The 12501-nt window shown below is 43.5% G+C and overlaps 1 protein-coding gene across 1 annotated transcript in view; it reads left to right on the forward strand.

Annotated features, from left to right (window-relative positions):
• Nucleotides 1-12501, forward strand: part of HS1BP3 (HCLS1 binding protein 3) — a 76931-nt gene that overhangs the window by 17711 nt on the left and 46719 nt on the right. The window contains exon 3 of the mRNA XM_075201376.1: nucleotides 9993-10200. Within this exon, the coding sequence (XP_075057477.1) occupies nucleotides 9993-10200 (208 nt within the window). The remainder of the gene's footprint in view (nucleotides 1-9992; nucleotides 10201-12501) is intronic.

Here is a 12501-nt window from a genome sequence, read left to right on the forward strand (position 1 = left end):
ATTATACAATACTTCTTCACAGACCATGATCTCGGTATCTGGTACCACCCTTTCAGTCTCTTTCTCAGTGTTACTCCCATGAGACCGTTTTCCACACTTCAACACAGTAGGAACACATTTGACAACTAAACCAATTGCTAAGATGACACCCAGTATAAGGAGAAGGAGCTTACCTACACTAGCAACCATTTCCTGTACCCACTCCCCCAGACCGGAGAACCATTTTGCTGGGTTCAACCATGAGAACCAACCCGCCACCTTTTCCCCGACCTCATATAACGAAGAATTATGGCTCTTTCGAAATTCCCATTTCAGCTGCAAAATTTCATCCATCTTCCGGTCTATAACCTCTTTAGGGTCTTCCGTATTATTAGTAATGTACGTGCAACATTTGACACCGAACTGGGTGGCCAGTGTCACACAGTACCCACCAGTAATGGAGGTGAGATAATTTAGTACCAGTCTATGTTGCACCAACTCCTTCTTGTACGCTTGTAGCTCCCTTCCAGTATACCTGAAAGTGTCATCATACATCTCGGTGATATTATCTATTAATTTAGCTAGGTCTTGGATATATTTAAAGTTTAATGTTCCCCGAGCGGTCCTGGTGAGATCTAGAGCAACCATAACTTGGAAACCAGCAGTTTCACTAATCAATTTTGTAGCTATGGGTTCCTCACCAGGAATCATATTTCTCTTGCCACGGTGTTCATACTGTGTGTGTATGTATGGTGGTGATGTAGTCTTGTGAATATCTACCATTTCTTCATGAGTAATAGTCATGATTTCAGGAACCAGTTTAGCTAAGAAACACAAGCCCTTGGAACTCGGAGTCACCCAGGAATAAGCTTTCCTCCCACAAACAAAATACACATCATCAGGGAGAACATAAGGAACAGTATGCCCATGAATTATATCACACAGAGTTTTGATAAAACTACCCATGCCTAGTGTCTCCATCTGCTCTAGACACGTGTCGGCATTAATGATATTTTCACATTTATCTGTAGAGACTTTTCCAATGGATACCTTCTTATGTTTGGTTATACGCCCTAACTTGTGACTTCCATCAACATTCCTGCCTAGTAGTGACCTTGTGAGTCTCTCTCTAAAATGAGTGTGGCGAGCCATTGTCTGATCTGATAGGTCAGCCTCCCAATTCTCCAGGCGCTTTGCATGAGATATGTTTAGGCACAGCAACGATCTGCCTACGGAGTATTGTCGAAGCGTCAGACTAGGGGACCTAGTGTTATTGTACCTCCCTTCTATGGGCCTCCCACCCCTTAATTCGAGTACTTCGGATATGTTTAGCGGGAATGGCACTAGTCCTATGTTATGCTGCCCTTGAGGCACGTGAGAGCACACCCAACACTCAGTTTGGTTTAGCACCTTACCCACCAGGGAGTGATAATCCTCCAATGGATGCCCGCCTATATTCAGAGTACTGGGGGACTGGCATCGTTGGATGCATCTCTCGTCAACTAGGGAGTTGCAGAACTTGCAGATACAATACTCATCAGACAATAGCCCCTCACACTGCCTCCGAGTTCCTGAGCTAGCAGACCTTTTCATAACCCCTGGACCAAGTTTGATAATGGGCTGCTCAGGATATCCTATTAACTTTTCTTCGGCCTCTATTTCATCCGTATCACTCCCAGAACTCTCCTCCGTCCTCCATCCTCCTTCACAAAAATAGAATGTCCTAGAAAAAGTAAAAACAAGGAAAATCCTGGAACAAAAGAAAAACAAAAACCGCCACTCCATCGCTGGAAAGATAGTTCTGAGGTAACGTCTCTGGTTCAGGTGTCTCAACTGCAGGCTTTAGGTCTCCCGGAACAGGCTCACAAGTGACAGCTCTATGTCGTCGGTCTGAGTCTTGTCTTGCACTTTCTCCGGATTATGGACTCTCCTGCAGTGGGTGGAATGGACCCAAGTGTCTCTCTCTGCAACCTTCAGTGATGTAGTACTGGTCAGCAGCACTTGGTACGGGCCTTCCCAACGGTCTGTTAAACAACCTGAACGTAAGAAATTGCGGATCATAACATAGTCTCCAGGTTCAACATCATGACAGTTCGTCTCTGGCATACCAGGTGACAGCATTTTTAGTTTTTGTTGTTGTTGTTTCAGCTGTCTACTCATTCTTATAAGATATTGTACAGTCACTTCATTATTACACTTTAAGTCGTCTTGTGGACTCACGATCAAATGAGGTTGTCGTCCGAACAGTATCTCAAAGGGGGACAGATTAAGAGGAGGTCTAGGAGTGGTTCGAATGCTGTGGAGGACCAACGGCAAAGCCTCAGGCCATGCCAACCCAGTTTCAGCCATTATCTTACCTAGTTTGTTCTTGATAGTACCGTTTACTCTCTCCACCTTACCACTGGCTTGTGGTCGGTAAGGGGTGTGAAGTCTGCTACTGATTCCCATGAGTTTACACATATTTTGGAAGACATCACCAGTAAAATGGGTACCCCTATCACTTTCAATGATTCTAGGGATACCGAACCTACACACAAAGTCTTGTACAATTTTCTTTGCAGTGAACACAGCAGTATTAGTGGCTGCCGGATATGCTTCTACCCAACCGGAAAACATCAATACACACTAACACATACTTCAGATTCCTGCACGGTGGTAGTTGGATATAGTCAATTTGTATTACCTGAAAAGGTCCGTCTGTAGGAGGGATGTGGGATGGCTCAGTTGGAATAGTTTTCCCAACATTTTTCCTCAAACAAGTAAGACATGACATTGCTTTCTTACCAGCTTGAGAGGAAAATCCGGGAGCACACCAGTATGCTCTCACCAGTTTGCACATACCTTCTTTACCCAGGTGAGTCAGGCCGTGTGCTGCTTCAGCCAGGCTTGGATAGTATGTTCGGGGAGCTACAGGCTTACCTTGTCCATCCCTCCAGAGTCCTGAGGACTCTTGACCACATCCCTTCGCCTTCCAGACCGCCTTCTCCTGCAGGGAACACAAATCTTGCATTTCAATTAATTTCCGCGTGTCTAATGTCTGAAAAACCATCATAGTCTCGGTCGATACAGTCATAGGTTGCCCTGCTGCCCGTTTAGCAGCTTCGTCTGCCCTGTTGTTGCCCAATGACACTGGGTCTTCTTCAAAGGTATGGGCTTTGCACTTTATGACGGCTACTGTTCTGGGTAACTGTATCGCTGTCAGAAGTCCTTTTATGTGTTGTGAGTGTGCCACTGGTGTACCTGCTGCTGTCGTAAAGTTTCTAAGACGCCAAAGGGCCCCAAAATCATGCACTACCCCGAAGGCGTACCTAGAGTCAGTATATATGTTGGCTGATTTACCCTCTGCCAATTCACACGCTCTCCTTAGTGCTACTAGTTCCGCCACCTGGGCTGAGTGAGGTGGACCAAGGGGTTCAGCTTCTACCACATCCTGATCGTCTACAACAGCGTAACCAGTACATAGCTCTCCTGTCTCTGTCTGTCTATGGCAACTTCCGTCTGTATAAAACGTAAAATCTACATTTTCTAAGGGGGTGTCACATATGTCGGGCCTTGCAGTAAAGGTCTGATTCAGGTGTTCCATACAGTCATGCGTGTCAGTATTCTTGCCTAACTCATCATCAACCAGGGTCTCCTCACTTCCCACCCTTTGTGTCTCTTGAGACACATACGGAAGGTATGTAGCTGGATTTAGGGTGCTACATCGTTTGATGGTGATGTTTGAGGGTGCCATCAGGGCTAGTTCCCACTTTGTGAATCTAGCTGAAGAAACATGTCTGGTTTGGGCTGAATTTAACAGAGCTGATACAGCATGGGGTGTATAGATGGTTGAATTATGTCCTAATACTACATCCTCGCTCTTACTTACTAGAAGGGCCGTTGCTGCTACACTTCTGAGACATGTTGGGAGTGACCTTGCCACATTGTCTAATTGTGCACTGTAGTATGCTACCGGTCTGCTAGCGTCACCATGTTTCTGTGTGAGGACACCTGCTGCACAGCCATCAGCTTCTGTACAAAATAGCTCAAAAGGCTTTTCATAATCAGGTATTCCCAATGCAGGTGCTCTTGTCAGACTATCTTTAAGATTAAAGAACGCTTGCTCCGACTCTTCTGTGTGTATGACACGTTCTGGTTTTGAGGAAGAGACTAGCTCCTGCAATGGTAATGCCAGAATAGAAAAACCTGGGATCCAGGACCTACAGTATCCACACATCCCCAAGAAAGTACGAATCTGCTTCTGGCTCTGCGGCAGGGTCATGTGTTGTATGGCCTCAATTCTGTCAGTTGTCAGGTGTCTTAGCCCCTTAGTGAGGCAGTGTCCTAAGTATTTGACCTTAGTCTGACATGGCTGTAATTTATCCTTTGCCACCTTGTGCCCTGTTTGTGAAAGATGAAGCAACAACAATTTAGTATCATGTAAACATGACATAAAAGAATCAGAGCACAACAACAAATCGTCCACATATTGAATTAGAACAGACCCATTGTGGGGTTGAAAGGATTGCAAACAGTCATGTAAGGCTTGGGAGAAAATACTGGGGCTGTCAATGAACCCCTGGGGTAGTCTGGTCCATGTGTATTGCACTCCCCTGTAGGAGAATGCAAAAAGGTATTGGCAGTCAGGGTGAAGAGGGACTGAAAAGAAAGCAGAACATAGATCAATGACAGTAAAATGACTGGCAGACGGTGGAATCTGCATGAGGATGACAGCTGGATTCGGCACTACGGGGAATTGGCTCTCAACAACTTTGTTAATTCCCCTTAAGTCCTGGACTAATCTATAGCCCCTCCCCCCACTCTTCTTCACAGGGAAAATGGGACTATTTGCTGTACTGGCTGTACGAATTAAAATCCCTTGTTGTAACAGCCTCTCAATAACAGGATATACCCCTAGTTCCACCTCCGGTTTTAATGGATACTGTGGGATTTTTGGAGCTATCCTACCACTTTTTAGATTGACCATGACAGGGGCTACGTTTGCCATCAGTCCAGTGTCCTGTCCATCTCTGGTCCATAGGGAACCTGGTATTTCCAGCAACATCCCCTTTACTTGAGATGGACTTTGTTCTATAACAGGAGAGTGTAACATTAACCTTGGAGGGGTGTCCAATATGTCCTGTACCTCATGTGCAACCTTCTCGGGTATATCTAGGAACACACCATCTGAAGTACAGTATATGACACATCCCATTTTACATAACAAGTCTCTCCCTAGCAAGTTAGTAGGAGCCGCTGCAGCCAAGAGAAACGAATGCTTAGTATGCAGAGGCCCAATAGTAACTTCGGCGAGTTTAGTTAGAGGATAATGTAACACTTTTCCCGTCACCCCCATAGCTGGAATAGTTTTGCTGGTCACCTGTAGATTGAAAGGAGAGGTTATCACAGATCGGGCCGCCCCTGTATCTACAAGAAAAGTTTGTTTCCTGCCAGCTATGTCAACTATCATTGTTGGTTCTTCACTCTGACTCTCAGTTAACCTCACTGGCTGTAGACTACAGGTATGACCTGACCCCTAGCGCTGACTAGTGATTTCCCGCGCAGCATTTGCTGCCGTAATATGCGCGGGTAGATGTGAGTCTTCTAGTCTATGTGAATCCTTTCTTGGAGGATATCTATGTGACCCACCCTTATGTGTATTGAGTCTTTCTTTATTACAATCTCTAACGTAATGTCCTTCCTCGTTACAGTTGAAACACCTGATCACTTTAGGTTTCCTGTTATATGGGTTGTATGCTGGTGGTCGTGTATGCACCCCTTCTAGAGCCTGTATACTTACCGTCATTAACCTATCACTTTTCTCTTCCCTTTTTCTAAAAAGGTTCTTGTCATGCTCCACAGCAGACTCCCTAAGGAAGTCTACCGTGACGCCTCTCCAATTAGGTAATGTGGTTTGTACTCTCGTCTTTAAATTTTCCCTAAGGCCATCCATCAGTACCCCTACAGCTACCTCTCTGTGATGTGGGTCCTCACTTATGTTGGATATCCCAGTAAATCGTGCAATCGCTGTTATAGCTCTAGCAAAGTAATCTGAGGCAGTTTCACTATCCTTTTGTTTAATGGTGAAAATCTTACTCCAATTTACTACTACTGGAAAACAGATGGCTAAGTGTTTGACAATTTGTTCTATATTCCGTTGGTTAATCTCATCAGTCAGGGTGTCATCTTCCTCCAACAAACAATCTCCAATAAATTTTTGTATGTTAGTATTAGGAGGAAGACACGCCCTCAACACTACCCGCCAATCCTTACTGGTTGGTTCATGAGCATTCCCTAAGTCTTTAACAAATTTTTGACATTTAGCTAACTCTTTTCTAGGATCTGGGAATTCAGTCATAATGGAACGTAATTCTGATCTAGTCCAGGGACAATGCATTGTAACATTTCTTAAAGGAACTACACCATCCTTATCCGGTTTCCCATTGGGAACTGATATTGTGCGGACCGGGAACACACCCTCTGGTACACTAACTTCAGGGGACGCTACAGGATTTACAGGCCCTAGATTTAGAACACTTTCACTCCTAGTGATCACGCTACTCTCACCTATCTCAGCCATTTTCTCATACTTGCGCTGAGCCTCTAGTACATTAACAGCATGGGCAATGGCCGAAATCACAGTGGGTTCATCTTCGTTTTCAGATACACTTGATTGAAACTGATTTAAAACAGGGTACAACTTAGTAATTTTTCTATTTTCAGTTTTAACAACGGCTGTACTTACCCCTCCCGCCACATAAGGTGGCGGGGGCGCGCTTGCGCTGAGTTCGCCACGCTTCTCAATGGTTACATCCGCCTTGCGCGCGCTTTTCGCCACGCCTATTTCCGGTTTGTATTCGCTGCTCTGCCACGTGTTACCTTCCATTTGCCACAATTTTAAACAATCATTATGTCTATTTCTCTTTTTCGTTGACTTGATCAACCATATTTTATCTTTTACAGTATTCAGTACCTCTGCATTAAAACTCCCTATTGTTGGGAAAGGCCTATCACAAGCTTTGGTCATCCCGACCCACGTGTCACAATACACAGTTGCATATGCACCATACTTCTTATACATGAGAAACCTCGCTGAACCAATAGGGCCTTCCTTAGGCAGTACACTGACCATCTCTAGCGTATGCTTAGCACCCATGTTGAACAATATACCTTCTACCCGGAACACAGACACACCGCAATGCTCTGTTCCTTCCGGCCAAATGTGAAATACAGACACACCGCAATGCTCTGTTCTTTCCACCTAATAATTTCAACTCTGTTGCTATACTCACCGCTAGAGATCTATAATCCTCGGTGAACGTATTTCCTTTAGCCGCGTTCACTCGCTTTTCTCGCCCCTGGCGAGGATCCCTAATACAGAAATATCACTGTGGGCCCCAAGGGCTATCAGCTCCTCGATACCCTGGCTAAACCACAAAATCTGCTGAGTTTATTATCGCTGGGAGCGCAAAGTCGATACAATCAACCTGCCTTTCCAGTATAATTCCTCCTAGCTGCTTCACCAATTCGCACTAACGGTGCGACCGGATCGCACTGCCTACCAATACTAATTATTAGCAAACCTTGCGATCTATTGGTAGCGCTTTGCGAAAACCCAGTTTTCGCATTCGGTATACCTGCCCTGTATACCGTCCTTCAGTTGGGCAATCCGCCTCGTCAGACAGCAACTGAGCACCTCAACAATAAAACAGTGTATCTACGTTACAACATCACACACTATACACCTTTTCTGCGCAGAAAATCAAAAGTTCCCAACAATAGTAATAATGTCTCAGAGGCTTTCACAAGTAATTATACTATGCATGTATAATAACTATCAAAACGATTGTTTAACCACGTGGCAAGTTTACCGGAAGTTCGCGTACGCACAGCAGGAAGTACACATACGCTAAACAATGCAATACAGTTAAAACGCACAATGACAGAAAAAAGAAACAGTTTTCTCTTTTGTCCCTAGGTTCTAGTTAGCGTGCCCTAGATAATGCAAAACGGACATTCGGTTTCACAACACAGAGTAAAATTCAGGTTTTGAACACAATGCGTTCTTACCCGTTTATGACGCGTCTCCACCCTTTGTTGAGGAACCGAAATCCGTTGGTCTTGCGTATCATCGGCAACGAAACCTCCAAAGCTCACGAGCCCCCAAATTGTAATGTGCGTATTGTCGCTAACCAATAACGATTGTCGAACCTCGATTTGTGTTTCCAACGCACAAAGATTTATTCGCAATAAGTGGAAAAAATATGCTCAAGCGATGTAATAGTAAATACAGCCGTTACTTAACGCAGGCGCTCTGGATCCAGTGCAGTCATTCAATCCTGAAGTCTGGGGACAAGAAGTCTGCCCTCTGGATCACAAGCTGCTGCTTATATACACAATGAAGTACAGTAATACAATGAAGATGGTATGGCTTGCATCTATTGGTCCGGGTCTCAGGAATGTCCAAGGGGTCGTCGATCATTGGCTGGTTCATCCTAGGGAATCCAAAGGAGGGGGTCATCTCTGCAGGGGGTATGCTCTGCTCTTCCCGCCAGAATTCCTTAGTCTTAAGTAGTTCATAATTCCCTATCATTCATAACTTGCGTATGCACTCTGCGATTCCCTCGCAGAGCGCACCAAACAGTAGGATATGTAACAAGGTTCATTATGATACCACTCATGATGTTATTCCTTTAACCCGTTCTGTGTATTTCACTAATATGCATGTAACTCTGATATAACATATAAATACTACTATATTTCGACATAACTGACTATGTGTTGCAACTACCAATAATGTGTACTATTTTATAAGTATGCGTGTTTGTGCAAATGTATGGTAAAAGACCAATTACTGTTGCTGCCATGTGTAGTGGATGCGTACGCCCTTTCACGCCGTAGCGTGCCCTTGTACGTCGATGCGTACCGTACGCATCTTTTCAGACAAAGACAACCAAGTTTGCTAGACTTTAATTGAAATGACTTTATCCAATTTGCTGACTTCGACAATAGGGACCCTGGGGTTATGAATGGAGAGAGAAGAGCGGGCTCCTTTCATTAGGCCCATTCCAGGACTTCCAACCTACCAGACCCTTGGCTTGTAATCAGGAGTTGCACCTGTGTTGTGCTCTTAGGCCGTGAAGCTGTTCCCCTAGTCTCTCACTACCTGGAGAAGTCAGAGGTCTGCTGAGAGATGCTGCCATTGTTACCAGTAAGTTCAGCTATTTTGTATGTGGGACACTAGGTCCTTCCACTTTACAGAGGGAACTCCTTATTGTATTAGTTAGAGCTGGACAGGTGAGGATTTAAGTTTATGTTTTGTTTAGTTTGAGCTGCTAAATAAAACTAGCTGTGGCTACTTGTACCGAGGCACAGGACTGGTGTGATTATACATAGCTGCTACATGGGAAGTGCAGCCACTTAAGCCCAGGAGATGACACCCCTAGCCTGATTATATATATATATTTTCATTTTTTTACGGTATTAACGGTAATATTTTTCGAGCGCGAGTATTTTAGCGAACTCACTTATTGTCTTACATCATGGAATCAAAATAGATAGAATCAAGTTTTTTACCCCTAACCATCACAATATGCAATAAAATGCAGATTTGCACTAGAAGGTACTAGAAGCCTATAACTTTGGCACAGAGACCATGGGCCTCTTGTTGGCTTCCCTAACAAGTGCTCTTCTCATCTGGATGGTCCGTCTTAGAGGACTGCATGTTCTCGACTCATTAATATGTGCCACATCTCTCCATTTCTTTATGGTAAACACGAATGTGCTCTGAGGGGGTCGTAAAATTGTCTGAAATCTTCTTATATCCTTCACCTAAATGATCTTTTCAAATAACCTCTGATCAGGTTTGCTTTCAATGTACTTTTGATCTTCATGATGAAGCTGTTGTTTGAAATTGCACCAATCAATCATGGGACCTCTCACAGACAGACAGGTGTATTTATTTTTTAAATCAGTTTAAATAATTTAATTGTACACAGATGGGCTACCTCACTCATTCTCTTTCGTCTTTCAAGGTGTCTAAAAAGTACAGCGAGATTGAAGAAATCTACCAGAAACTTTCCACGCTTTATCCCAGGTGTTTACTTCCGCCGTTCCCACGGAAGGTGCTGTTTGTGGGGGAAACGGACATAAGAGATAGGAGAGCAGCCTTCAATGATATTGTGAAGGCCATCGCGCGGGAGAGAGACCTGGCCTCATGCCGAGAACTGCAGGATTTCTTAGGTCAGCATCAATTCCGTTTGATCTACTCTCTAACATTTATACGTTTTCATCCATAACCGTAGACCTACCTAAAAATGTGTTGTAAAGAAAGAGACTAAAGAGAGGTGATCCGACAGCGCAGCATTGAAAGGATCGTGGGTGTAATGCCCATAGGACTAAGCATTTCAATAAGGTCTATCTGTTCTTTAAAGTTTCTCGTTGACCCCTCTGGCAGTGGAGTAATTATTAGTTCTCCAGGGTTAATCATCTTAGGCGATTTATATATAAGAAACGAAGAGACGGGGAAAACAATGCACCACTAATTCATCATCATCACCATTTATTTATACAGCTCCACTAATTCCGCAGCGCTGTACAGAGACCTCACTCCTATCAGTCCCTGCCCCATTGGAGCTTACAGTCTAAATTCCATAACATACACACAGACAGACAGAGACACAGACTAGGGTCAATTTATTAGCAGCCAATTAACCTACCAGTATGTTTTTTTGGAGTGTGGGAGGAAACCGGAGCACCCGGAGGAAACCCATGCAAACACGGGGAGAACATACAAACTCCTCACAGATAAAGCCATGGTCGGGAATTGAACTCATGACCCCAGTGCTGTAAGGCAGAAGTGCTAGCCACTGAGCCACCGTGCTGCCCTAATTCTACTATATTAAAAATATCAAAGCACCTACAAGACTTATATTGAAAACGGATATCTGTATCCAACATAGCAGATGGCGGTGTCTAGCTTGGATCCCCTGTATATTCCCTGGATATGTTCTCTGCAGCCCTGTGGGTGGTCCATTCTCTCCAGGTAGCAGGATAGGCAGATGAACCAGAGATCAGGCTTGTATAAAGGATACAAATGTCAAAATCCAAAAGGTAGACTGTTTCCGACGCGTTTCGTCATTTATGACTGTGTCAGATGGATTACCCTTTTTGATTTTGTCTTTTGTATCCAATCCCAACCTGATTCTTGTTGATCTGCCTGCCCTACTACCTGGAGAGACTGAGCTACCCATGGGTAGCGCGTGACCCGTTTCCAGGATACAAGAGAGACACCAAGCCAAGCACAGCCATCTGCTATACTGGGTATAGGTAAGCCAGTTTTAATTTTACGTATTTTACATGCTTTGTATTTATTTTTAAAGATAGAAAAGTTTTTGATAAAGCCCTATTTGCGGCGCCTTTTCTTTTTCTGTTTCATCCTCTCCTATATATAATTGTCTTGAGATGGATTGATCCCGGAGAGCTAAGGATTATTCCATTACCTGAGGGATCCGTGAGAAGCTTTAAGGAACAGATAAGTATTCTTCAAACACTTACCTGTACAATCTTTATATTTGTGCTTACATCCACAGTCCTTGTAACACTAAACTATCAGAAGCCTCTACATTTCATACACCTTGGGGAGTACAGGTGTCAGAGAGGACAACTAACTGCAAGGACATAAGTGTAATGTTGTATCTCAGTGGTTTAAATGTATTACACTTTATTGTGTTTCCTTGTTTGTGTATTGCTATACATGTGTAACTATACCTATTCCTAATGATATAATATATTGATTTGTATAAAGCTATTCATTATAATTTTATTTTAAGCCGTTATAATATTCTATTGTTAAGATACAACAAGTTTTCCGATAACCCTAGAAAGACAGATGGATGGCTGAGCTCAAAACCGGTCCAGATTTATTTGCTGTGCATTCATTCCATGGGTGTAATGTTTGGGTGTGTTTTGTCAAAGACAAGGTAACCCTTATCATGCCATGAAATCTGTCAGTCGGTATGTACTCACTAGGTATGTGTGTTACGGAGGAGAGAGGGCTTTCTGGTCACCCACTAACCAGATAAATGATTATACATGTTCTCCACCACTTCAATTTCATTTAAATATATTTTCCTAAAATATTGATTGTGGTTACAAATCAAGGCACAGTCTGCATTCAGCTAGTAACACCCTAGTCCAGGGGTCAGGGAACTTTTGTACCTTTTACTTCCAAATATATTTATATACGCCGACGTTACCCCCTTGATTTGAAAGGAAGGAAATCATATATTATTACTTATTGGAATTCAAAATTTTATTGAATCTATTCAAAATTTCTTTGAAAGCTTCAACTTCAAAACTTCAGGTTTAGGAGAAATGATGTTGCTTTATTTTTAATACGAGAGCATCAATATTGGGGCATTTTGATGCCAGAGCAATTTGGATACAGTCTTCAGCGTCCAATCGATTTCTCTGCTTTGTTTTTATGTTCGTTAGAGTGGAAAATCCTTGTTCGCAAAGGTAGGTTGTTGCAAAAGGCAGCAA

The sequence above is a fragment of the Mixophyes fleayi genome, chromosome 3 (assembly GCF_038048845.1).
Source record: "Mixophyes fleayi isolate aMixFle1 chromosome 3, aMixFle1.hap1, whole genome shotgun sequence".
NCBI classification, from domain to species: domain Eukaryota; kingdom Metazoa; phylum Chordata; class Amphibia; order Anura; family Limnodynastidae; genus Mixophyes; species Mixophyes fleayi.